This window comes from Lytechinus variegatus, chromosome 3, assembly GCF_018143015.1.
Source record: "Lytechinus variegatus isolate NC3 chromosome 3, Lvar_3.0, whole genome shotgun sequence".
Classification (NCBI taxonomy): domain Eukaryota; kingdom Metazoa; phylum Echinodermata; class Echinoidea; order Temnopleuroida; family Toxopneustidae; genus Lytechinus; species Lytechinus variegatus.
Genome location: NC_054742.1, coordinates 27,240,320 through 27,268,243, shown reverse-complemented (window position 1 = coordinate 27,268,243; position 27,924 = coordinate 27,240,320). Strand labels below are relative to the sequence as shown.

The 27,924-nt window shown below is 34.3% G+C and overlaps 1 protein-coding gene across 1 annotated transcript; it reads left to right on the top strand.

Annotated features, from left to right (window-relative positions):
• The first annotated feature begins 1,233 nt into the window (after window positions 1-1,233).
• LOC121411996 (neurogenic locus Notch protein-like) lies at window positions 1,234-27,785 on the top strand. Its single transcript, XM_041604909.1, has 10 exons — window positions 1,234-1,445; window positions 13,120-13,286; window positions 13,833-13,962; window positions 14,633-14,790; window positions 15,869-21,247; window positions 22,088-22,245; window positions 22,662-22,818; window positions 23,260-23,425; window positions 24,272-24,378; window positions 25,584-27,785. The coding sequence occupies exons 1-10, from the start codon at window positions 1,410-1,412 to the stop codon at window positions 25,828-25,830; spliced, it is 6,705 nt and encodes a 2,234-aa protein (XP_041460843.1). The 5' UTR covers window positions 1,234-1,409; the 3' UTR covers window positions 25,831-27,785.
• The last annotated feature ends 139 nt before the right edge of the window (window positions 27,786-27,924 follow it).

Below are 27,924 nucleotides of genomic sequence, written 5' to 3'. Positions count from 1 at the left end.
CATTTACTATATTTGGAAAATACATTTATTACACATCGCTTATTTTTAAATATGAAAAATAATCATTGGATAAGTTAACTCTTAGTTATTCAACTAAATTGTTTTAGTTTAAACCCCTCCCCAAAAGATGATTATGATTTTATGATTATGAAGGTCATGTCCAAGATGATGATAATTAATTATGTGAATTACTATTTCAAATAATTCAAACAGTGTATTGTTCAAGTTATCAAGTGATGATAATAATTATGTGAATTCCTATTTTACATAATTTAAACAGTGTATTATACAAGTAAATTTCTAGAGGTTATTTCTTTCAGAAATAAAGTGCTAATCTTTGCGTTTGCTTATCTGATTTGGTGCATTGCTTGTTTTCTTGTTATGAGAGAAACACCACAAGATAGTACTATCTTAATAAGCAAATACAAGGGCGGGCAGAAACAATACGGAATATGACGTTTACCAGAGTGTAAGGAAATATATATATGTTTTCCCTCACCATTATGTACACCAAAACCAATATCACTCTATGAACCATGAGTCGTGGTATATAGTATTCGATTGGTATCGATTCCTGGTCAGTGCATATTTCCTTCAGCAAGATATTTACCGACATGGTGCTGCACCCACCCAGGTGAGGTGAATGGGTACCCGGTAGGAAAAAATTCCTTTCATGCTCGAGCGCCCGATCGAGGTAGCCGTGCTTGAACCGGGGTAGTAATAACAATGTCATTTTAAATGGGGGCCTGCTGAGAGGATAGTTTTCGGAACTGAGCCCCATGGTATAATATGAAGTTATCATTATTGCAAATATGATTCCGATATCGTATCTCCAATACTCAGTAAAGAATCAACAATAATTTGTTGGATATAATAGCCACATTTTAATATATATTTTGGCATACTTAACAACTACTTCCTTAGCTTTTAAAAGGATGATGAAATAATCACCTTCACTATAACGTTATATGCGTTCCTCCAAAAACTTGCTAAGTTAAAGTGTTTTTTTTACATAAGCATCTTCTTATATTTTGCGGGGGAGGAGTGTGTGACCCTTCTTGTAAATTATCATGATTTAACACTATTTCGTCTTCTTCCCTGATATGCTCTATTTTTCGGGTTTATGTTATTTTCCCTGAGCTATTTTCCCAATTGCTTGACTAATCCAAACAGATATTGCGTAACATAGAAGCACCTTGTCAACCTACATGTAGATAAATTCACCACTTTTAATCGATATGAAGGTACTTCGTAAATACACAAATGAACAGATAAATCTCCAAACTATGGTACAAATGAATTCATCTTCGTAATTTTCTGTAAGTCTTCAGTCTTTCTAAAGCCATGTTACGGAACACATCCCTATAGCAACGAGGAGAAAAACAACTTTATTCACATTACACGGTAAAATGAATTTTACTTCGGTAGCCACGATTGTTCTTATGGTAAGTCAATCACGGTCTATATGTTTCTCACATATTTTCCCGAGCATTTTGATTTTTTTGGGTATACATTTTGATGTGGTTATTTTTATATATACAGGGTTCTGGCTTCAAAAAATAAATGAAAGTAAACGAGGGAATTGGTTTTTTAGTGGAAAATATACATTAATTCACCCTATTTCTCCGGAGATTTTCTAAAAGAGAAGACCTGTTGAAGTGGTTAAAGAATTATCTAACCCATCGAATCATTAATGTACGTATATTCATATATATTTGTATACATATATAAATATTGACCAACAACAGTGAAACCAGGTGTCAAATTTAAAATTGGTGAATTACAATATGTTTTTCTAAAACTTTAAGTTTAAATAAAAATCTTTTGATCTAAAATAATGTAGAATTTATGATTTTAATTATAAGAAGATAAGAACTAGTTGAAATGGTTTAAGTATGCATGTTCTTATTGCGCAGCTTATATGGTGTAGATGTGAAATTTATTGAATTTAACAAGAGATTCTGTTGAGTTGTTTAATAATAATAATGATAACAATTACACTAATAACGATAATAATCATAATAATAACAGTGATATGCAACATTTCTATTGCGTTAGAAAATGTTCTAAGCGTTGCATTAACACCATGAAATTTATAAATCGGTTTGATTTTTGTATACATTTTGTATCTTTGTAGATTTATAGTTTTAAGCTATACGGTCACAAAGATTCGAACGAATCATGGACAATCAACTGGAGTTCATAGAGATTTGTAAAAGGGGCGTAGATTCTTACGGCCTTACGGTCAAATTCCCGCCCCCGCCCCCAAAAAGGGGGAAAAATAGTGTTGATTTTTAATCGAAAGAGAAAAATCAAACAAGCATAACACTGAAAATTTCATCAAAATTGGATGTATGATGAAAAGTTATGACAATTTAAATTTTTGCTAATTTTTTTTTTCAAAACAGTTATATGCATAACTCGGTGACTTGCAAATGGGAGAGTCGATGATGTCCCTCACTCGCTATTTCTTTTTTTTTATTGTTTGAATTATTTAATATATTAATTTGTACAGATTTGACAATAAGACCAACTTTACTGAACCATAAAAAGTAATTACAATGGTAATACGACATGTTCAGGGAGGAATAAAACTGTGTTTCACAGGACAACGGGGAGAACATTGGAATATTTCATATTTCATATGATAAAAATACAAAGGAAATAGTGAGAAGATGATGTCATCAGTCTCCCTATTTGCATACCGACCAGGATGTGTATATCACTATCTTGCGAAATTAAGCGAAACTTTTAAATATCATAACTTACTTATTTTACATCCGATTTTGATGAAATTTTTAGTGTTATGCTTGTTGGATTTTTCTCTGTTTATTCAAAACAACATTTTGTTGGGGTGGACTTGTTCTTTAAGAACAACTTGAGACCTTCTCGAGAAGGCCCGACAATGTGTACGTTTTACCTAAGAATGACTTAAGTAATTATTTCTCAGTGGCGTAACTACAGGGGTTGGGCACATGCCCCCCCCCCCATCAGCTGGCCCAAAAAAAAGCGGGCGGAGGAAAAAAAGGGAGAGAGAAAGAGAAACGTAGTGGGGGACAAGAAATTAGTGTATATTTTATTATTGTATATCACATTACATATTAAAGAATTATTTTAATAAAATTAGATTTTCAGCTCGCGCTTCGTGCTCGAAATATTTCTGTAGTGAGATACGTATCATGTTTATGATTAAAATGACTAAAAAAGTGCTGTATTTAGGTGTAATTATATTAAGACCAGCAAGGTGCTTGGCGCGCGCGTTAGATGACTATGGTGAGATAAGTATGCTGTAAATGAATTCCTAATAGAGAGCCCTTTTTAAAATGTCCGTTTGGTGTCAATATATACAAAAAACAATTCAGCTCACGCTCCGCGCTCGCATTGTTTGTTTAGTGAGACAGGTACACGATTAAAAAAGTTGTTTATAATGTCCCTTTTTATAGGTATGAATATCACAAAATTTCAGTCCTTGAAATATCTCTATTGGTCAGTATACCTGGTATTTAAGAGCGCTTCGCGCGCACTCTAAGTGACTCCATATTTTTTCCTGGTGCCCCCGACCAAAGACCTTATAATATATTACTAGACCGAAAGCTGCGCGCGCGTTCAGCACAAAACAAATGAGATTAGACTCCGCCTACCGCGATCATTTGAAGACAAAAATAAGCCCCATTGACATTCATGAGCGTAAATATATTCATATTCCGGCCTTGTCATTGGCTAAGAGCGTCATTAATACGCGATTTCCCCGATTCTTTGTCATCGATACTAGTGGTATCGTGTTACAGAAGTAATTATTCATTTGACCTCATTACGTCATCTAATTTATTCATTCTGAAACTTTTCTTTCCACACAAAAATGGACCTACGAACACTCCGGTGAGTACGTATAAATTGATATAACCACATGAATTCAGTGGACTATTTACAAATTTCACACTGTATTTTGTGATCTTAGGTTATTTCTCTACCAAATTAGAGAGTTTACTATCATTCTTCTGTTAAAGGAAAGCAGAATTTGGTCTATGAAATTGAAGTTAGATTGTCATCGTCGCCCAGTGCAGCCTGTATGTTGCTTGCAGTGTTGCGGTTATGCCGCTAGTGTTAACCACATGTATTTTGTACGGGCTCCTAGCCGATTGGGCATCGAGAGAATTTCGGGCCGGTTTGGTTCACCTCCAATTAACAAGGACCAACCCACGATTGATTAAAGCAAGAAGAATGAAGCTTCTTTTTGTACACTGTAACGTTAGATCTAGAGGGAGATCTGCATCTATCTTCAGTAGATCAAAACCCAGTCAGGAATAAACTGTGAAGTGGAGTGTGGATGAAGATATATTGCCTGTCATTGTGTCAATCCTCACTTTCAGTTTCAGATATCAAATTTATTTTGCATAACTTCAGGCTTCTTCATTTAGCCCCCACCCATTTTAACTTATTGTTATTTATAAATAGGGTCTATATAGTTAGAATCCTAGACCAAAAGCTTCAGTCTCTCTATTTTGGTTGTTCCGCTGAACTGTGTTGGCTCACTCACGAATAGTAAAAAAATGTCAGAAATTGTTGAATAAATCCCCAGAAACGATGGTTATTCCTGTATAAGAAATAATATGTTGCTCTGCATGCATGTTTGTCTTATTATCAATAGGCTAGATCTAGGACCTAGATCTAGATAGGCCTAACGTTAGAACTAATTTCTAACTTGGTTAACAGAGGATCTAGGCCTAGTGTTACTGTTGCTTCTTATTAATATTATTTTAGACTTAGATCTAGGCCTACGGTACTTCACTTTTATTCATCGATGCTTTCTAATTCTAGGCCAACCTAATTCAAATCGAGTCATCTAAATTATACTTTCCCAACCCGCGACACTTACCCCAGGCCCAGGGCTTATGATCTAGGTCTGTAATTTAGGCCTAGATCTAGGTCTGGGCCTAAACGACTCCATTTACATGTACGAGTATGCCTGTCAGTGGACCAAGGACTAGATCTAATCTTGGTCAATAATGGCAATGAAGTTTAAACTTTTAGCCAGGAATAAAAGACATCAAATCCATATAGGCCTAGATCTCAGTTTAGAACCAAAGCTTTACTTTCTAGGTCTAGATAGATCGAGAGTCCATCGTTACTATCTAGATCTAGACCTACGAGTAATTTAGATACGCGAATGCTGTTGCACAGCTCTGAGTCTTGGACTAGATCTATACTTTCTTACAAATAGATCTAGACCTAGTGCATGAGATGAAATTATGTTAACGTCAAATGAAATAAGATTCGGAAATAAAAAGATGCAGATGTTTCTTTTTGGGGGAGGGCAGACATTTGAAAAAATTTAGAGAAACCTAAAATTCAGAAAGCGAGGGCCAGAAGTAACCAATATTACCTATGGCCGTTTTGTGCATTTTCTAAAATAAAATTGAAGGATGTCATGCAATTCTTTTTTTGATGAAGGTTTTCACATTTCATCTCTTACCCAAATCCCTCCCCTATACATTCGGCCATGAAAAATATCACTTATTATTGTACTCTCTTTTCTTTCACAAACAGGTTGAGTTTGAAGAAAAAGAAAAACAGGTCGAGTTTGAAGAAAAAGAAAAACAGGTTGAGTTTGAAGGACAAGAAAAACAGTATAGAGGTCTACCTATATGGTTCAAGATGATGATCATAAGTGCATGCATCATTTTGCAGATTCTCATCCAGGTATAAAAGTTAAACTAACCCATTCAAAATTACAGATACATTACATGCATTGAATGTTAACCATGTTTACATTAAATAAAAATAACCTGAGCCACAAAGAGGTAGGATCTGTACGGAACATACACTTCTTAAATATACAGGCTCTCGAGTCTAAAATAGAACCAATGTACTTTGGGCAAATTTATAAAATTAGGACATGTCCTTGATCTACTAGTAATTAAATTGCCTTTTTATTTCCTATTTGTTTATAAACAAAGCAATATTTATTTTTCATGAGTTATATTTTATAAAATTCATTTTATTCATTCTTTAGTGTGATATTCATATTTCATATTTGTAGATTTACGATTTTTTTTGGTTTTACATTTTGTCTAATAGGATGATGCAATTTGACAATTTCCATGGAGGTGATTGATGATGATAAATAATTGGTGAAGTAGGCCTAATAGAACAGTGCCTGGACCACAGAGAGAAATACAAACTACAGCAGTTATATGAGTGAGTTAGTTAGTGATTATTTTTGATAATGGAGGTTGTTCACATTTTTTTGGCAACAAATAGACCTGCCTTTGAAAAACCCATTTCAATTTTGTTTCTAGATTATAGTTAGTGTCGTTTTTAATTACAGATCAAAATATTCTGTGCAACAAAACATATCAACTTTAATTCTGACTATTCATATAATTTACATATGTTAATTTATATATTCATATTTACAAGAAATCTCTGTCATTTTTTCGAAGAGTACATGTAGTTAGAATGGAGAGTGGTATGTAAACTGCAGAGAACATGTTTAAGTGATATGCTTTATAGAAGTACAACTTTATAATTAGAAGAAAGATTTCCTATGGTATGTGTTGAAACATATATACCTATGCATAGTCTCACTTTTCTTAAAACATTTGTTTTATAAATCATGACAATTTAATTGATTTTCTTTCTCTATTTTTTTCAATCTGCAGGACTGGTGTAACAGATGTTTTCATTCAAGAAATCCAACTATTCAACATTGAAGACTTAGGAACCACGTGATGAAGATGGAAAAGGTTTTTTTTTTCAAAGTCCAATTAAAAAAAAAATTATCACAACCCAAATTCATGACGTATGAAATTTCTTCTTGATTTTCATTAAAATTGGTTGCAAAAAGAGAAGCTATAAACATACAAATAGGAGCAGCGGATTGAAGTTGCTTGAAAGTGGGGGGGCACAGGGAAAATGCTGTTTTATGTGAAATTTTTAAAAAGTTGCGAGCAAGCAAAATTTTGACATTTTAAAAACAAATATCCAATTTTGTGATAGATTTCGACAAAAAATTCAAAATGATATATTTCACCCTTTGCTTTCCTTTTTTTCCCCTTGGTCGTGATTTTTTTTTTTTGGGGGGGGGGCAAGAGCATTGGCGGCGGAAGGCAAAAAATTTAGGGGGGTCCACCTGAATTTATCCACCTAAATCTTAGAAGGGACCACAAAAATTTCCAGCAAAAAAAAAGGTTGTCAACCACAATTTCAGGGGGGGCACAACAATTTTAAGGGGGGGTCTACCTGAATTTAGGGGGGACGCAGGAAAAAAATTGACGAGCAAAAAAAGAAAAGATTCTCAACAAAAAATTTAGGAGGGGGGACTGTCCCCCACCTCAAATTTAGGGGGGACAGGTCCCCCTATCCCACCGCCTATGGGCAAGAGTCCTTCAAGCCCCCCCCCCTCCATCTGTACGAACCTGCTTATATACCCCACTCACATGAATTATTAAACTTAATGCACACAGGATTTCCTTCAGAAGTATATTATAGAAATGAAAATATTGTTTTCTTGTTTCAAAGGGCACTCGTCATGGTGACCATAAAACAGATCCTTCTCAAGTGAAAGGGGCACAGAACAAATTAGAAGCGCTCTTCTTGGGTAAAAAAGGGGCAGTGATTCAAGAAAGGGCACTTTCAAGAAGGCGAGGGGGCACTTTGTATTACATGAAACGGGCTCTCAGATGGAAGGGCACAGAACACATGGGGGGCATTTTTGGGTGAAAAATTGCATATAAGGAAGAGCACTAATTGGTATTACCTAAAACAGGTTCTCATCAGGTGAAAGGGACACAGTACACGTTCGTGAGGGGGCATTTTCTTGCATAAAAAGGCACTTTTCAGTGCTTCAAAAAGTAGGGGGAATTGTGCCCCCCCCCCAGCATACAAAAACATATTTATTTTGGTTCATACTATTAACATACGCTTAAGAAAAAGGTAAAGCTTAATCCTCTCATAATGTGATTTTTTTCTGGATAATTAATAAAATTCACTAACCAGAAAATTCCTTCATGTCTTTCATTTGTGTTCATATAGTATTTGTATCAAGCTAAAATGAAAGGGATTTGGAATTGGCAAAATTCAAAGTGAGACGGAGATCGAGAGAGGGAAAGAGTGATGAGAAGTGGGTTGAAAAGAGATGAGAAAGAAATGGAGGGGCACATAATTATGAAGAGATAATTTAGAGGGGGTGGTGAGAGAGCTGGTGTTGGAAGTAGGAACAAAAGGGGTGGAAGAGAAATAAGACGAGATTTTTGGAAACCAGGAGACAGATAACAAGTGGGAAAATAAGAAGGAAATATATGAAAAGTTAAGTTGCAAAAGGGGCTAGGGCCACTCCAAGAAAATCATTTTTTTTTATTCTCCCATATTGCAATATTCTTATGCGAAAATGAATTTTCATGATACCCTACCATTAGAAATTAAAAATTGGGTATAAAAGAAATCTACTTATCTTCATATTTTTTTAAGATATTATTTTCCAGAAAAATTATGAATGGACCTAACCCCTTTTGAAAAAAGTGAATTTTCTTTTTTTAGTTCACTTTTTAATGGGAATTTCAACTTTTCTATGGTATCATCTTATAGAGCTACTAAAAATCAATTAAGACATAAAAATCAAATTTGATTAAAAATGGACCTAACCCCTTTTAAAAGTGAGCTCTTCATATGTAGGAGAAGGGCGGCGCAAAAGAACATGAGTGGGAAAATGATTAAATGGAAAAAAAAACAGTAAGAAATGCTGGAGAATAAAGGGGACAGGAAACATATTGAGCATGATAAACTGGGGCCCGTTTCATCATGAGTTACAAGTATGGTAACTACGAATACCAATCATAATCAAGGTTCCCACGGTTATCACAATAAAAGCGATGTTTAAATAGCTCAGTGTAATTCATTATGAAACGGACGCCAGAAGAAAGCAGGCACGGGGATCATGAAGATTTTTTTTTTTTACTTCTCTAAATTAAATTTGTAACAAGAAATGACTCTTTTAGTGGTGAAAGTTATTTTTTTCAGTATTCATACTCAACCAGTGAAAATGAATACCATCATTGTAATAACCATGATTTGCCCCCACCCCACCTCCACCTTTTTACCTAATCGCGACTTGATCTACTCTTTTCATCTTCCCTTTTAGAATTAGCATAGGCCTATAAGACGCAATACAAACATTGTTTTGTTTTTAAGTGATATCGCTTGTGATATCGATACTTTATAAAGCGCAACGTATCGTCTCAGATTTGCGCTTGCTTGATTCGCTGAATCCTTCGCGTCACGAGCGCGTAACAAAATGAATACATTAATAAATTTGCCAAGTTGACCTTTGTCATTGCGCTGGTGTGCGTATTGTCTAATACACGTACAAAACCACAGTTGACGAGGGAGCATCGTACGAAATTAATATTAATGGGGGCTTATTTTAGCTTCTAATGGATTAAACAAAATGGCGGTAGCTTCGGGGGCCTGTGCCCCCCCATGCCTCGACCCACGATACGCCACTGTTCTTTGTCATACGTATGGCCATTTTGAGAACGTACAACCAACTTTTGATTTCATCTTTCGGAACTCACGGCCTCTCAAGAAAATTTTACTCAACATCTGCACGAATTGTTTGCCTACGCTTTACGAGTCCTTTACGAACGCCCTGCAAACGCCAAGAGCCTTTTGCACGAGCGCCGTAAAAATTTCCGATCACAAGGCGTTCTGACGAACGCCGTGAGGCCCTACTACGTCGTTCCGTGCAAGCATTGCTGGTGAGTTGCGGGCAATCACCCGCATTTCAACTGCAACAAAGTTTTGAGTATGTTCAAAACTTTTCTGCGTGCAAACCAGACTTGCGTGTGCTTCGATAAAGATAAAGATCCCTCTATGAACAATATAAAGTATTCAAAAAATAATTGTAAGAATTTTGCGATTATAGAATTGTCAATAGACCCTCAAAAATCTTGCGTTGTTCGTACATTTTCCTTACGACGTTCCTACGGCTGCATCAAGAAGAGAGGGTTTCGGAGGAAGTTATAAAAATAATGGATAAGACTAATTTGCGAACTTACGAACTGTCTACGAACGGCCTGCGGATGCTGGTTTACGCCTTTCTTGAGAAGGCCGCGAACCAACATTCTCAGCCATCTTGATTTATGAAATGGTCTTAAAAAATCTTTCGTATGGCGCTCGTGGCAGTTCTTAATGGTATTTGTGACCGAGCCATAATGTCAAATTATAGGCCTACACTGATCAAAAAAAACCCGGAAGATTTTGCAGAAAGCACTAACAGAATCATTCTGTAAATTCATAAAACATGATTTTTCTGCAATTTAACAGAACTGGAGGCCGTTTCATAAAGCTGTTCGTAAGTTAAGAGCGACTTTAAGAACGACCGGTGATCCTTTCTTACGCGCTAAACCATCGCCTATATGTATACCATTTATACCAAAAGAAAGAATCACCAGTCGTTCTTAAAGTCGTTCTTATCTTACGAACAGCTTTATGAAACACCCACCAGGTATGTTTAAAAAGGGGAAAGGCCGCTTTATTTAAGGAAATTTGTAAGGTTCCATACACCAAATACAAATTTCCTCTAAGATTACGCAATCTGGTAAGATTATTGGTGTTTTCCAGACTCTGCTGCAGGAACTTCTTTTATTTTAAGGATGAATTTTATAACAGTGTAGAAAAAAATATAAAATTCGATCTTTGATGATTGGTAGAATTTTATTTGTATTCCCTCTTTGAAGTATAATACTATCCCTGTCATGGTTCTTATTTATATCAAACTCTAAAAAGTCGTAGAGAAATAGCAATTTACCATATCGACTGTACAGCGCGTCCCAAAATATCCCTCTGATATTCGGCGGAATTACTTTCAAAATTAAAAATTATTCTCAATTAAATGTGAAGAACTAGGAAGCTCATCTCATGTTCTAACTTCTATAAAAAATAAATAAAATATTGGTCTCACTTCAGTGGTTTAGAATACACAGTCTATTATGTACACATACATACACATACACATACATCATATCTAGAACGAATATTACTTTTACAGAAAAAGGCATTGCGCGTTATTTTTAATATGTCCTGGAGATCCCACACAGACCAATTGTTTATTGACAATAAAATCTTAAAAGTAAAAACATTATATCAATATAACTTGGGTCAATTTATGTATCAATTAAATAATAATATGCTACCATCAATCTTTGATTCTTCATTTAATAAAAACAAAACTATTCATAAATATCCTACACGTCAATCCGAGGAATTTCATTTTCCTCTACCCCGGACAATTCTTGCCAAATCCATCTTCACTTTCGAAGGCCCTCGACTTTGGGGCACTCTTGATAATACTATCAAAGATTCCCCAAGCCTAAATTCTTTTAAATTTAAGTTGAAAAAGTTTCTCCAAGATACTCGTTAGTTTTTTTTAACTCTTCATCACTCATACATTATATTTTTCATATATACTCAGCACTACGAGCTGTGAAATATGATATTTTTCGTTTTCCTGTTGATCCGTAAATTCGCTGTGAGTGTTGGGGCAAGAATCTGGAGACCACTGATCTTGCTATTTTCTCTCATTTCTATTTCTTTCTTTTTATTCTTTTAAACTATTCATTCAGATAGTTTTACGTTCAAATTTCTACCATGTTGTGTTTGTGTTTGTGTTTTGTTTATATTCTTCATACGTATGTTATAGGAGGCTGCATCCTACAAGCTTCGCTTTTTAGCAGCCTCCTCCGTTTCCGACCTGTTATCTTGAGTATTATACATAATAAGTTTCTTTGTTTTATTGATTATAATTATATCAAGATGTATGTAACAAAACTATTGTAAATGTAAATGATTGTTGGAAATGGAAAAAATAAATGAAATGAAATGAAATGTAACAGTGGTGCTTTTCAGCCAATTCCAAGTTTGCATGCATGCAGCACTGTTGTATGTTCTGCACTTTCTAGCATATCAACTCCCTTTGATCATTCTGATCTAACCAGGCTCATCAAATTAAAACATTGAGCATGTTCAGAAGGACAACTGTATATAGTGGGAGATGCACAATGGTGGAGACAACAGGTCGTGTATGTTTCATGTCTAACTCCAACAATACTGCATTTTAGTTTTCATTACTTTTTTAGTTAATAATCTGCTGAGGTCAAGTTAATTCAATGTACACTTTTAATGAAAAAAGGTCAATTTTATTTTTCAATGGTAAAGTTCCCTTTCGCAAAGTGTGATTAACTTGTGGATTCCCCTTAATTGTTCAGCTTATATTACTCATCCGTCATTCACACTTTCTTTCAAGTTGGTGAACTGATACCCCTTATCAATCATCAAACAAACATTTTTGATGTTTCTTGTTCTTCTGGACATGCCCAAGTTTATGATTTTATGAGCCTGAATAGGATTAGGAAAATGCTCAGATCGTAAATGTAAAAATGGGGATTAATATGCCAAAGACAACGCAGAAACACATCAATGCTGCAAACTTGGGATGGACTAAAATGTACCACTGTTCCGTTACAGAGTGTATATTCAAAACCGCTGAAGCGAGACAAATGAAATTTTCATAGAAGTAAAGACATTAAATTAGCATTCTACTGCTGAACATTTATTTGAGAATACTACCACATTTTAGAAATAATTCAGCCCTATGTTAGAGGGACATTTTGTGGGGGGACGCACTGTATTTAGTAACTTCCCTTAATGAAAAATGTTTGAAATTACACGTAAGTTTTACTTCTGTTTTTTCTTGCCATTTTAATTGACATGTTTGAACATTCCCCTCTGCTATATCTAGTTATTGATGTTGGTTTTTTATGATTGAAACATATTGAATATAAAATCAATTGTGCTTTCGTTCCTTGTTGTACTATTATTCTTTTCAAACTCTTTTTAGACGAAATTGTTAACCCAATATGGCTCCTGGCTCTTTCTTTGTTTATTATAACTCATTTCATTAAATGCTAACGCGTTTTATCTGCCGTCCATTTCATTTTATTCTTATTTTCTATCAACCCAAATCGAATATTATTTCAGCAAAATAAGATCAGCAGAAATTTAAAAATCCTAAACAAAGAAGTAAAAGTCGATAAACTTTATAATCATTTTGCTATTTTCCAGTTGATACATTCACACCTAGTATCGGCATCAATAGACTTTGAGCTGGAACTTATTTCTTATGATGGTGATAAACGAAAAGCAGATGGCACATGTTGCGATCCTCCGTCATTAGGAATTATTTGCGATTCCTCTTGTGATCCTGGATTCCATATTTGTTTAGATGATGGGTAAGTTATATATAAAAGTCATGTATGGGTCTGGTTGATAACACTAACATTTAGATTGAACTGTGAAAATAACCATAAAAGGCCCGGACGAGAGCAACCTGAAATTTGCAGTGAAATTGTCAAATGTTTAATATAGTGCAGAGGTAGAGGAATACTGATCTTCTATGTCTTATACTATTTTGGAGAAAAAGAAAATTTCTTAAAATTCTGTTTCATCAATATGCATGTATTAATCCCTAGTTTCAAGTAAGCGTTGGAAGCGTAGTTAAAGAGAATGTAAATATGCATCTTTCTTTAATATTGACATGCATGTTATTGACTGAAGAATATGTAGTTTGTATAAATTATACATATATATATATATATGAAATGAAAATGAATGCGAAACAAAGTTAAGATTAAAGTCGCATTATTTTTTTTATGGAAACACTTCAATGTGATACGGAATAGAATAGTAATGACATGTCAGATTGTATACTCCCTCAACAACACTGATAATCTAAGATGTTTAAATGATAACAAGATAAATCACTTTTTTTGTTTCAGTTCCGTTACATGTCCTTATTTCGATGGCAACACCGGACTGATTGTAGAAGATGTCGAAGATATAAATTTTGAAACCTATTCACTTGGACTTCTTCCTAATCCCATTCAAATCACTATTGATAAATGGCCGGTAAGTATGGGACGATTTATATGAAAGAATCGTGTGAGAAATTGTTAAAGATTGTGGTGTGAGACAAACTTATAAAAGTCGAATATCATTATTTTACGATTATGTTGTGTTACGAAGATGTGCCATATTGTAACTTCGAGTTGACGAATAAGAGAAGAGTGAATCTAAGGCGATCGAACAGCATTCACTCACTTCTGGTTTGCAAATTTGCCATTATCCTGCGCTCGGGGCCGGGGTATAGGTCTATGGTTGCAATGAATGCATTGTTATACGAGTGACTATGGAAGTGCTCTAGAGGTTGCTAGTGACATTTGCCTCAGTTTAATAGTATAGGATTACGATGAATCTCCTGAAAAAGAGAAGATCGACTTTTTTCGTCACTTGAAGATTACTTACACCTGCATAATTATTAACCACCTTATGCTAATCTACATATGACAAGTCGTTTTTGTTCAATCTCATTATTAGTATCGAGAACAACACAAAATAATTGCTTCTCTATACGATGTGTGAAAGTCCTGCCTTGAACAATTCAAAATTGAGTAGCTCATGTAATTAATGATTATTACGAGTGAACGCATAAATAAAACACATACATAATTTCAAAATGAATCGTTCAAACGAATGATCGCAGCAAAGGTTGTTATTTCAACTGAATAATCTCTTGCAGGAATATGGTCTGCGGATCAACATCACGGTAGAGGACTACGATGAATCTCCTGATAAAGAGAAGATCGATAACTATTTTGTGACAATTGATGAAATACCATCTTTAACTGTTCCTGCGACAATGGTGGGATTAAGTGATGGCAGGGTGATTAAGACCCGGTAAGCTTTCATGCTGAGAATATTTTAAATATTGTCACACAATTTTGTGTAGTTCTATTCATTTATTTCAATTATGATTTTAGGAATAATGGGGAACATCTAACATCTTTAAGCACATCTTAGCTTCCTCTGTGAAAATTGTTTTATTTTTCGTAGCAGTAGCATAATTTACAAAACGCAGTGATTTCTAACATCACAGAGTGAATCAATGCAGAGGAAAGCTGTCAGATTTGTGTATCTTGAATGACTGAGGCAATGATAGTAGTTCTACTTCCACGATGAAAAGCTTGGCTGGAATCCTGAAAAACGCTGAGAGAAGAATGATAAGATCACTCTTTCAAAATACGTAATTGCAATTTAAATATCAGGGCGATTATCAACTTGCTCTACCATGTCACCGAACAAACCAGGAGATTTAACAATAATTTGTACATTAATGTCACCTACAATTATATTTAATATTAATTTCTTCCAAGAACACTTACAGACAGGAATTCTTTAGCTGAAACCATGGGAAACATTTTTAATAAATTAAACTGGAATAATATCAAATAATGCAATGTGGGTCCCGCCTGTATAGCAGAAGTGACACTTAGGCACCACTTTTTCGACGGCGGTTACGATGTCGTCGTCAATATAAAATCTTATGTTAAATGTCAGAATAACTTTTGAATGTATACAAACTTGCTTTTTTATGATTACAATTTCAGCTTACCAGGTTAAGTTCCAAGTTCATTTCGGATCAAGTAATTTAGATCATTTAATAGTTTGTTCTTTAAATTCAATATTAGTTATATTAAATGAAACTTGTATGAAATGGTTGATATGATAAAAATAACAAGTCAAGGTCAACGAACTGAAGGCACGGTAAACTTAACAAATTACATTACTGTTGACACTAATAATAATGATGATAATAACAATGATTACATTGATAATGATAATAGCAAAAGCAATGATAATAATTATGATAATAATGACAACAATAAACATAACAATTTATTGAATATATAACGTACAATAATACAAAAATAGATGGTCTTATAAACGTATGCACATTATCGTTTTTTCGATAAAGGTTAGTTATCGACTATGTAGCAACCTGCAGCAACGGGTATGAAGGATTGGACTGCCAAACAAACATTGATGAATGTCAGAGCAATCCCTGCTCCAACGGTGCTACTTGCAACGACTTCATTAATGGGTATAATTGTTCATGTACATCAAGTTTTACCGGAGACGATTGTGAAACCGAAGTGGATGAATGTGAAAGCAATCCATGCCAGAACGAGGGAACATGCAATGACTTTGTAGTTGGGTTTAACTGTACATGTAAATCGGCTTACGAAGGAATGTACTGTGAACTAGAAATAGATGAATGTTCAAGTAACCCTTGTCAAAATGGTGCTACATGCACTGATTATTTAGATGGTTTTAATTGTACCTGTATTTCTGGATATGAAGGAACAAACTGTGAACAAGAAATAGATGAATGTTCAAGTAACCCTTGTCAAAATGGTGCTACATGCACTGATTATTTAGATGGTTTTAATTGTACCTGTATTTCTGGATATGAAGGAACAAACTGTGAACAAGAAATAGATGAATGTTCAAGTAACCCTTGTCAAAATGGTGCTACATGCACTGATTATTTGGATGGTTTTAATTGTACCTGTATTTCTGGATATGAAGGAACAAACTGTGAACAAGAAATAGATGAATGTTCAAGTAACCCTTGTCAAAATGGTGCTACATGCACTGATTATTTGGATGGTTTTAATTGTACCTGTATTTCTGGATATGAAGGAACAAACTGTGAACAAGAAATAGATGAATGTTCAAGTAACCCTTGTCAAAATGGCGCTACATGCACTGATTATTTAGATGGTTTTAATTGTACCTGTATTTCCGGATATGAAGGAACAAACTGTGAACAAGAAATAGATGAATGTTCAAGTAACCCTTGTCAAAATGGTGCTACATGCACTGATTATTTAGATGGCTTTAATTGTACCTGTATTTCTGGTTATGAAGGAATAAACTGTGAACAAGAAATAGATGAATGTTCAAGTAACCCTTGTCAAAATGGTGCTACATGCACTGATTATTTAGATGGCTTTAATTGTACCTGTATTTCTGGATATGAAGGAACAAACTGTGAACAAGAAATAGATGAATGTTCAAGTAACCCTTGTCAAAATGGTGCTACATGCACTGATTATTTAGATGGTTTTAATTGTACCTGTATTTCTGGATATGAAGGAACAAACTGTGAACAAGAAATAGATGAATGTTCAAGTAACCCTTGTCAAAATGGCGCTACATGCACTGATTATTTAGATGGTTTTAATTGTACCTGTATTTCTGGATATGAAGGAACAAACTGTAAACAAGAAATAGATGAATGTTCAAGTAACCCTTGTCAAAATGGCGCTACATGCACTGATTATTTAGATGGTTTTAATTGTACCTGTATTTCTGGATATGAAGGAACAAACTGTGAACAAGAAATAGATGAATGTTCAAGTAACCCTTGTCAAAATGGCGCTACATGCACTGATTATTTAGATGGTTTTAATTGTACCTGTATTTCTGGATATGAAGGAACAAAGTGTGGACAAGAAATAGATGAATGTTCAAGTAACCCTTGTCAAAATGGTGCTACATGCACTGATTATTTAGATGGCTTTAATTGTACCTGTATTTCTGGATATGAAGGAACAAACTGTGAACAAGAAATAGATGAATGTTCAAGTAACCCTTGTCAAAATGGTGCTACATGCACTGATTATTTAGATGGTTTTAATTGTACCTGTATTTCTGGATATGAAGGAACAAACTGTGAACAAGAAATAGATGAATGTTCAAGTAACCCTTGTCAAAATGGCGCTACATGCACTGATTATTTGGATGGTTTTAATTGTACCTGTATTTCCGGATATGAAGGAACAAACTGTGAACAAGAAATAGATGAATGTTCAAGTAACCCTTGTCAAAATGGTGCTACATGCACTGATTATTTAGATGGCTTTAATTGTACCTGTATTTCTGGATATGAAGGAACAAACTGTGAACAAGAAATAGATGAATGTTCAAGTAACCCTTGTCAAAATGGTGCTACATGCACTGATTATTTAGATGGTTTTAATTGTACCTGTATTTCTGGATACGAAGGAACAAACTGTGAACAAGAAATAGATGAATGTTCAAGTAACCCTTGTCAAAATGGCGCTACATGCACTGATTATTTAGATGGCTTTAATTGTACCTGTATTTCTGGATATGAAGGAACAAACTGTGAACAAGAAATAGATGAATGTTCAAGTAACCCTTGTCAAAATGGTGCTACATGCACTGATTATTTAGATGGTTTTAATTGTACCTGTATTTCTGGATATGAAGGAACAAACTGTGAACAAGAAATAGATGAATGTTCAAGTAACCCTTGTCAAAATGGCGCTACATGCACTGATTATTTAGATGGTTTTAATTGTACCTGTATTTCTCCTTATGAAGGAACAAACTGTGAACAAGAAATAGATGAATGTTCAAGTAACCCTTGTCAAAATGGTGCTACATGCACTGATTATTTAGATGGCTTTAATTGTACCTGTATTTCTGGTTATGAAGGAATAAACTGTGAACAAGAAATAGATGAATGTTCAAGTAACCCTTGTCAAAATGGTGCTACATGCACTGATTATTTAGATGGTTTTAATTGTACCTGTATTTCTGGATATGAAGGAACAAACTGTGAACAAGAAATAGATGAATGTTCAAGTAACCCTTGTCAAAATGGTGCTACATGCACTGATTATTTAGATGGCTTTAATTGTACCTGTATTTCCGGATATGAAGGAACAAACTGTGAACAAGAAATAGATGAATGTTCAAGTAACCCTTGTCAAAATGGCGCTACATGCACTGATTATTTAGATGGTTTTAATTGTACCTGTATTTCTCCTTATGAAGGAACAAACTGTGAACAAGAAATAGATGAATGTTCAAGTAACCCTTGTCAAAATGGTGCTACATGCACTGATTATTTAGATGGCTTTAATTGTACCTGTATTTCTGGTTATGAAGGAATAAACTGTGAACAAGAAATAGATGAATGTTCAAGTAACCCTTGTCAAAATGGTGCTACATGCACTGATTATTTAGATGGTTTTAATTGTACCTGTATTTCTGGATATGAAGGAACAAACTGTGAACAAGAAATAGATGAATGTTCAAGTAACCCTTGTCAAAATGGTGCTACATGCACTGATTATTTAGATGGCTTTAATTGTACCTGTATTTCCGGATATGAAGGAACAAACTGTGAACAAGAAATAGATGAATGTTCAAGTAACCCTTGTCAAAATGGTGCTACATGCACTGATTATTTAGATGGTTTTAATTGTACCTGTATTTCTGGATATGAAGGAACAAACTGTGAACAAGAAATAGATGAATGTTCAAGTAACCCTTGTCAAAATGGTGCTACATGCACTGATTATTTAGATGGCTTTAATTGTACCTGTATTTCCGGATATGAAGGAACAAACTGTGAACAAGAAATAGATGAATGTTCAAGTAACCCTTGTCAAAATGGCGCTACATGCACTGATTATTTAGATGGTTTTAATTGTACCTGTATTTCTCCTTATGAAGGAACAAACTGTGAACAAGAAATAGATGAATGTTCAAGTAACCCTTGTCAAAATGGTGCTACATGCACTGATTATTTAGATGGCTTTAATTGTACCTGTATTTCTGGTTATGAAGGAATAAACTGTGAACAAGAAATAGATGAATGTTCAAGTAACCCTTGTCAAAATGGTGCTACATGCACTGATTATTTAGATGGTTTTAATTGTACCTGTATTTCTGGATATGAAGGAACAAACTGTGAACAAGAAATAGATGAATGTTCAAGTAACCCTTGTCAAAATGGTGCTACATGCACTGATTATTTAGATGGCTTTAATTGTACCTGTATTTCCGGATATGAAGGAACAAACTGTGAACAAGAAATAGATGAATGTTCAAGTAACCCTTGTCAAAATGGTGCTACATGCACTGATTATTTAGATGGTTTTAATTGTACCTGTATTTCTGGATATGAAGGAACAAACTGTGAACGAGAAATAGATGAATGTTCAAGTAACCCTTGTCAAAATGGCGCTACATGCACTGATTATTTAGATGGTTTTAATTGTACCTGTATTTCTGGATATGAAGGAACAAACTGTGAACAAGAAATAGATGAATGTTCAAGTAACCCTTGTCAAAATGGCGCTACATGCACTGATTATTTAGATGGTTTTAAATGTACCTGTATATCTGGATATGAAGGAACAAACTGTGAACAAGAAATAGATGACTGTTCAAGTAACCCTTGTCAAAATGGCGCTACATGCACTGATTATTTGGATGGTTTTAATTGTACCTGTATTTCTGGATATGAAGGAACAAACTGTGAACAAGAAATAGATGAATGTTCAAGTAACCCTTGTCAAAATGGTGCTACATGCACTGATTATTTAGATGGTTTTAATTGTACCTGCAGTTCCGGATATGAAGGAACAAACTGTGAACAATATATTAATGAATGTTCAAGTAACCCTTGTCAAAATGGCGCTACATGCGCTGATTATTTGGATGGTTTTAATTGTACCTGCATTTCTGGATATGAAGGAACAAACTGTGAACAAGAAATAGATGAATGTTCAAGTAACCCTTGTCAAAATGGTGCTACATGCACTGATTATTTGGATGGTTTTAATTGTACCTGTATTTCTGGATATGAAGGAACAAACTGTGAACAAGAAATAGATGAATGTTCAAGTAACCCTTGTCAAAATGGTGCTACATGCACTGATTATTTAGATGGCTTTAATTGTACCTGTATTTCTGGATATGAAGGAACAAACTGTGAACAAGAAATAGATGAATGTTCAAGTAACCCTTGTCAAAATGGCGCTACATGCACTGATTATTTGGATGGTTTTAATTGTACCTGTATTTCTGGATATGAAGGAACAAACTGTGAACAAGAAATAGATGAATGTTCGAGTAACCCTTGTCAAAATGGTGCTACATGCACTGATTATTTGGATGGTTTTAATTGTACCTGTATTTCTGGATATGAAGGAACAAACTGTGAACAAGAAATAGATGAATGTTCAAGTAACCCCTGTCAAAATAGTGCTACGTGCTTTGACCTAACGCCAGGATTTCAGTGCCGATGTCTGGAGGGATACACCGGTGAATATTGCTCGATGGACATCGATGAATGTTCTGTGAAAACTGCCTGTCCTAATAATTCTATATGTGAGAACACAGTGGGATCTTTTGCTTGTTTTTGCCTCGATGGATATGAAGGGGAACGCTGTGACATCATTTCTAATCCATGTATTTCATCCCCGTGCGAACGAGGAACTTGCGACAAAATCAATAGAGATACATATAGGTAACAAAATATTGTATTTATCTGCCAACTTGTTTTGGCGAAGTTTTGCACCCCTCTCCCACTCTCTTTTTTTTCTCCTTTCTTTTTCTCCCTCTCTCCCCAAGATCCACATAGAGAAACGATGGTGATTATGGAGTACCACAACTCAATGTCCCACACCCGAAAGCATAATGGAGTAATCGTTACCCAAAATCAGTTCTACTTTTAAAAATCCAAACTAGCTTTTCTAACTATTACATGACCTGAGAATCTCAAGACACCGGAAATATTTGATACTTTGATAATGAATATTAGATACACTCATTTAGCTTAGTGGTCTGTACAATGCAATCTAATTTGATGTTATTATCATTTTTATTTATCATCCTATTCTCTACAATTATACGGCCGCATTTTTTTCTCTTCGACCTTCTCTTTAACATTCACTTGCAGTCACAAGAATTGATGTTCTGTATATTTTGGAGAGTGTCATTTTCGGTCATTGTACAAACTGATCGTTTGCACCGCCATACCTATTTAATGTATTCATATATTGTGTTTTTAATTTGAATGGGTAGAATCGTGAAAATAGCCGGATGCATTGTAGGAACACATCAAAGACAAACGTTTATTGAATGGTCAACTATAATCAACAAAGAGATGAATAAGTTGATAAATTAATATTTATGTGAAATACATAAATGAAAAAACTCAATCATTTCAATAATGATATCAGTAAGTAAATAAAATAAAACAAAATGAATTCATATATATAACATATAAAATTAATGAATGAATATGCATTTTACCAAAATATATATTTTTCAATCAGTTGCATTATTTTTTCCACTGTATTTGCAGTTGTATTTGTGAGGATGGATTCTTCGGAGTAAATTGTGAAATCCCCGATCCGTGTTCTTCGTCCCCTTGTTACAATGGAGGAGAATGTCAAAGCAATGATGCTGGGCAATGGGTATGCCAATGTCTCAATGGCTTCATCGGTGAACTTTGTCAACTAGGTGAGAACGACTTTCAATATTTATCCGAAATACCTTTATGACATTATACGAGTAGATTGTGGTCGACATATTTTGAAACTCTCGTATATTGTAGCGTACACCTCCCCTGTGTCCTTGTTAATTAAAAAAATATAATAATAAATGGGAAGGAATATAGAGGGTAGAAGAAAAACAGTATGAAAAAAAGAGGGGTTTGATGCTTGGAACTCATATAATATATGTCATTCAAGATTAACCAAAAAATGCCGCCTCAATTAGGATGTTTCTCATTTTCATAATTACAATTGCGCCGCCCCTGACTTGATGCTTGATCGTCTAATCTTCATGAAGTCCGGTTCAATTCCAGCCTTGATCATTCCCTTTCGGGTAAAGAACTGCACACATATTTCAATTCTTTTTAATACTTCAATTTCCAGACTTGGAGCTTTACTCGTATAGTGTACTTCTATATGGTTCAAGTGTTGATGAGGAGATCTTTGTTGAAGACATGGAAGCTCTCTTCTCAAAAGTATATGTTGAAGGCGTCAATGTAATCATCACAGAAACATCCAACTACTACACGCCTGACACAGGGTGAGAGCGCCATCAGATAAATACATTTCATTTCTGATAAGTTGTTCTCTCTACAGATTATCTTAATCTTCAGTTATGAAAGTTTTAATACCGTTTGCGATCAATTATAAAAGAAATGCTGAATTGGTGTAATTAGATCAATAATCATTTATTATGACGTATTTGTTATGTGTTTGTTTAATATTTATTTATTATTATTATTTACATTTTTTGCTCTACACAAGGCAATTTTAAAAAATCCTAAGAGCTCATATTGACCATACAAAGGAACCATATTATGAGCGGGATATGTCGGAAATCCTCTTAAAATTACAGTATTATATGTAGAATTTAATTATATTCTGATTGAGATCGCTGAAAATAAAGGTTATTGTTTCTTATATTCTTGATGCTTCTTTTATCAGCTCGTATGGGTTCTTGCCTTACTTTCTTTTATTTCAGAGACGATATCATTGGTGTTACTTTCGTTGTGTACGCAAACGGAACAGCACTCGACTCAGATGAAATCAGCGCAGTGTTAAACGCTGTCCCAAAAGAAGATCTAAATAACAGAGAGCAATACGAATTCTACTTCGGCGAAGTTATCCCGGAAAAACCGGATCAACCGGTAAATACTGCTGATTTCACTTGTTGCTCATAAAAAATGGCTTGAAATTGTAAATTTACGTCATTAAATCAATCATCTGTTCATACTCTTGTTATTGTTGAGCACCATGGCGAGAAAGGTGATAGACACGTACAGTATGTAAAATTAAAATTGAAATAAAAATCAAAATCATAGCTATCATTCCAAGTAATCGTTATCATTTTGATGCTGAGACTGATGGTGCTGATTATTAATATTATTGTTATTATCATTATTATTAATATTATAATTATTATAATTACTATGATAATGATATCTCTATGATTTATATCATCATTATCACAAATATTATCATTAACATCAGCACTATAGTTCGAAGACTATAATGAATCGACATAAGGGAGACCCACGCAGGGTGTGATTTGGGGGTTTTCTAATAAAAATATTTTAATAAAAAAATTTGGAATTATGAAAATATATTCACAAATCTGAGCAAATCAATTGAGCTTGCACAATATAGAAAGTTTTTACAAAATGTCGATGAAATTTACTCAGACAAGAATTGCGCACAGGGCCGTAAAAAATTGTATATCAAGCTTAATATAAGATCTAACTCCAAACAAAATACAATTGTGTTTAGCATATTAGTCTTAATTGACTTCTTATTACCTATTTGGTTGAATTTTGAAAGACATGAGGAATTATCGAAGAAGGGAAGTACAAAGTGCTATTCAAGGGAATGAAGAGCTCAGGTGCTTACTGAAAATTTAGAAGAAAAAATAACGAGTCCGTTCAACACTCGAGATGACCTTGGTAGAATGTGTTTCTATGAAAAAAATTCTCCGACTTTTACCTTGTAATATTCAGAGATGGCTGGCGGAGTACTGGTATGTTTTAGTAATCGTTGTGATATTCGGGATCGTTCTCCTCCTCACTACCGCTTTGTCACTGGGTCATCTGATGGTCAATCGGAGGTTAGTATGATGATCAGACGAAAACGATATTTTGATAGGAGACAAAACGTCCTACGACCTATACACTGCCCAAACTCCAGTGTTATTTAACACTAGCCCGGAATCTATTATATCCACACCAGTGAAGTGTTGAGCAACGCCAGTTTGGTTTTTGTCTAACACCAGATAGGCGTTTATACGACACCAGTAGTATTACATTAGATTAACACCGGCGTTTTTGCAGTGTATATAGGCAATTCTCTGTTTCCAGGATCTTCTATTTTCTCTTCTTTCCTTTCCAGCCCCTTTCTTTTTTCTTTTCACCTGAGAGATTATGAGTGGCTATCACCCCTGTCCCCCTAACGCTATCCTGAGTATGAAAACTTTATTGTCAGAAAAGTAATGCACGACGGAGAGTGTGACATAGTTATTTAAATGAAGATTTTTTTAATATGTGGAAGTAAGATCACCTTCCAATATCTTTTGTTTCATGTATCATGTTTGTGTATACGTATCGTCACTCTTCTGTATGTACATACGACTCTTTCATGAAGCAGGCCTTTATCGATTTGAAGACTACCATGTTTTAAAATTAAACTGAATAATAGTGATAACAATCATCCATATACTTGATGCCACTGTATTACTGTAATATTAAATATCTTCTTATTTTACTAGGAAAATGATTCATGTATTGTCCTATCTGTTTATAATATATTCATATTATAAGACAGAGACTCCAATTTAATCTACAACCGTTTTAGTTTGGTACTGTGAAGAAAAGAGGAAACCTCATATTTCTATGTGGTAAAAATATCGCTTGCATCTTTTGAACCATGAGAGTTCTGGACGAATCCATGCACCCGCAGCACAAATCATTTATCAAGGTGCACTGCAAAAACTCCGCTGTTGATTTAACACCAGCCCGGAATCTATATATGTCTGCACCAGAGAAGTGTTAAACAACACCAGTTTCGTTTTGGTCTAACACCAGAAAAGTGTTTGTACAACACCAATTAGTATTAAAACAGCATCGGTTTGATTCCAAAGTGGTGTTGTTTCAATACTTCTCTGGTGTGGACATATAGATTCCGGGCTGGTCTTAAATCAACACCGGAATTTTTGCAGTGTGGCCTTGCTAAAGCAGGAGTATGCAGCGATTAAAGACATTTGCTCTCAACCTCTTTATCATGATTTAATATATCGATTTATTGATCTCTTAACAGCTTACGAAAGATGCAATATGAGGAAAACAAAAAGAGACTCGAAGAGAATCAAAAGCAGACGAATGTATATGAAGATGAGCGCTACATAAAGGGACATTGGAATAGTCATAACCACGCACTGAGGAGCTCATCACATTTCGACGAAGAGCATATTTTCAGGACAAATCCTATATATATGGCGCAGGATTATTTAAGCTTCCGTGATGATAATTCCGATGATTATCATTACGTTCAAGATTACCTCTAAATGTACCAGAATCTGAATTATAAAATTAAGAAAAACTAAGATTTTAATTTCAAATTAAATCAGTCGAATTGAGTTAAACATTGTCACATAAACTACTGTAACACAACAAATACGATCGGAATTACAGGGGTTATAAAATATAATGTGTATTATAAGCTCTATATTGTATATACTTCTTGTTTATAGCGTTTTTAGATATTATTTTTTTATAGGCATTATTAAAGAAACAAGCTATAAAGGTGATGTATTATTATTATCATTATGTATTTTATTCATTGTCAGCACAGATATTGATGAATATTTAGATGTTACTTGTTGCATTTCATAACCTTCAAAAATAACTCGGATGCTGCTAGACGTTCTAACAGGTAATTATATTGTCTTATATTATCATGCATCCTTTGTATCAATGCTGAATCATTGTCGGGTTGTATTTTTACTGGTCCAAAAAATAACAGTCAAACGATAAGATGCTTACGGGCTTTTTATATGGAGTTTTATTCAAAACAATAAATTCAGTGTTTATGTGATTTCTATATTATTTATACAGTACGTAAAAAGGGACAGTTTTAAAAGTCTATCAAAATTATGATGTCTATATTTTGATGTTAAAAGATGCCATTAAGTCTTATCTTTTAAATTACATTAAAAAATGAGTTTCGTTCAGGCTTGAGTGAACACGAAAAGTTTTTTGCCAGGGGCTCAAAAACAGGCTTGCGACAAATGGCATAAAATTGAAAAATATTGATCATCAGACCTCTTGCTAATTTTATTCAAATTGCTCTCATTTCTTTATCTCTGCATCAATTATGTACATACTTAATAAATATGATTCTTGAGTAATACCACATATGTGTCCAAGAGACTGATGAGGTCGAAGTTCATAAAGGGTCAAAAGGTCAATGATATGATATGGTCACGTCCATTCCTTTTTGAAGTTTTCGTTTAACTTGCTCTCATTTCTTTATTTCTGCATCAATTATGTTCATACTTGGTACATATGACACTTGGGTAATACTACATGTGTATCCATGAGAATAATTGGGTCAAATGTAATCTAGGGGTCAAAAGATTATAATGCACATTTTAATTATCGCGAAATCAGGCGAGACTCATGGTTCGCCAACCACCTTGTTTTCATTTAAATATGTTATCTTTTAGCACTGAATATTCTTTGATAAGTAAGAAAAAACTTTTCTGTCAACCTAAGCAAGGAGAATTCCATTATCAATGGGAAAGCTCGTAATCTATTTATATCCTTTTATTATCTGCAACAAAGGTTATGTGCCTTTGAAAAACATGAATCCTATATTGTCAAGGGAACATTTCTTCCTTGAACAAGTTGAATTGTGTGCTTGACCGGGCAATGTTAATTCTAACAGAGGGATTCATGTCTTTTAAATGCACCATAGCCTTTCAGCACACAATAAAAAGATTTTATCAAATAACAAGCTCTCCTACTTTAATGCGAACCCCCTTTAATTTGGGTTGACAATTATTTTACCATTTACTTATGAAAAAAAAAATCACTGCTAAAGATAACATATTAAACCAAAAAACAACAGCTCAATTCAAGTAAATGAATAGATTTTTAAATGGATTTTGACAACATAATTCGAAAATTATGGTAAAGATAATAAAAAAATTTGAAGAAAGTTTACTGATTAGTTTCGGATTCAGATTTATTTCCAACAAAACATAAAGATTAAGCAATAAGCAAGAAGTCTAAAGATCAACATTTTATTCCATTTGGCGCAAGCCTTTTTTCTTAACCCTTGACAAAAACGTTTGGTGTTCGCTCAAGCATGAATGTAACTAATTTTTCAAAATGGCATTTGAGGGATAAGACATTAGAGCATCGATGAACCTCAAAAATATAGACATCATAATTTGAAAAAAAAATTGATAGACTTTCCAACACTGTCCCGTTTTGTCTCGCCTGCAAAGCAGAGCAAGACAATAGGCGCCGCTTACCGACGGCGACGGTGGCGTCGTCAACATTGAAATCTTAACGAAGGTTAAGTTTTAGAAATGTCATCATAACTTATATGGACCTAGTTTATGAAACTTGGCCATAAGGGTATTCAAGTATTA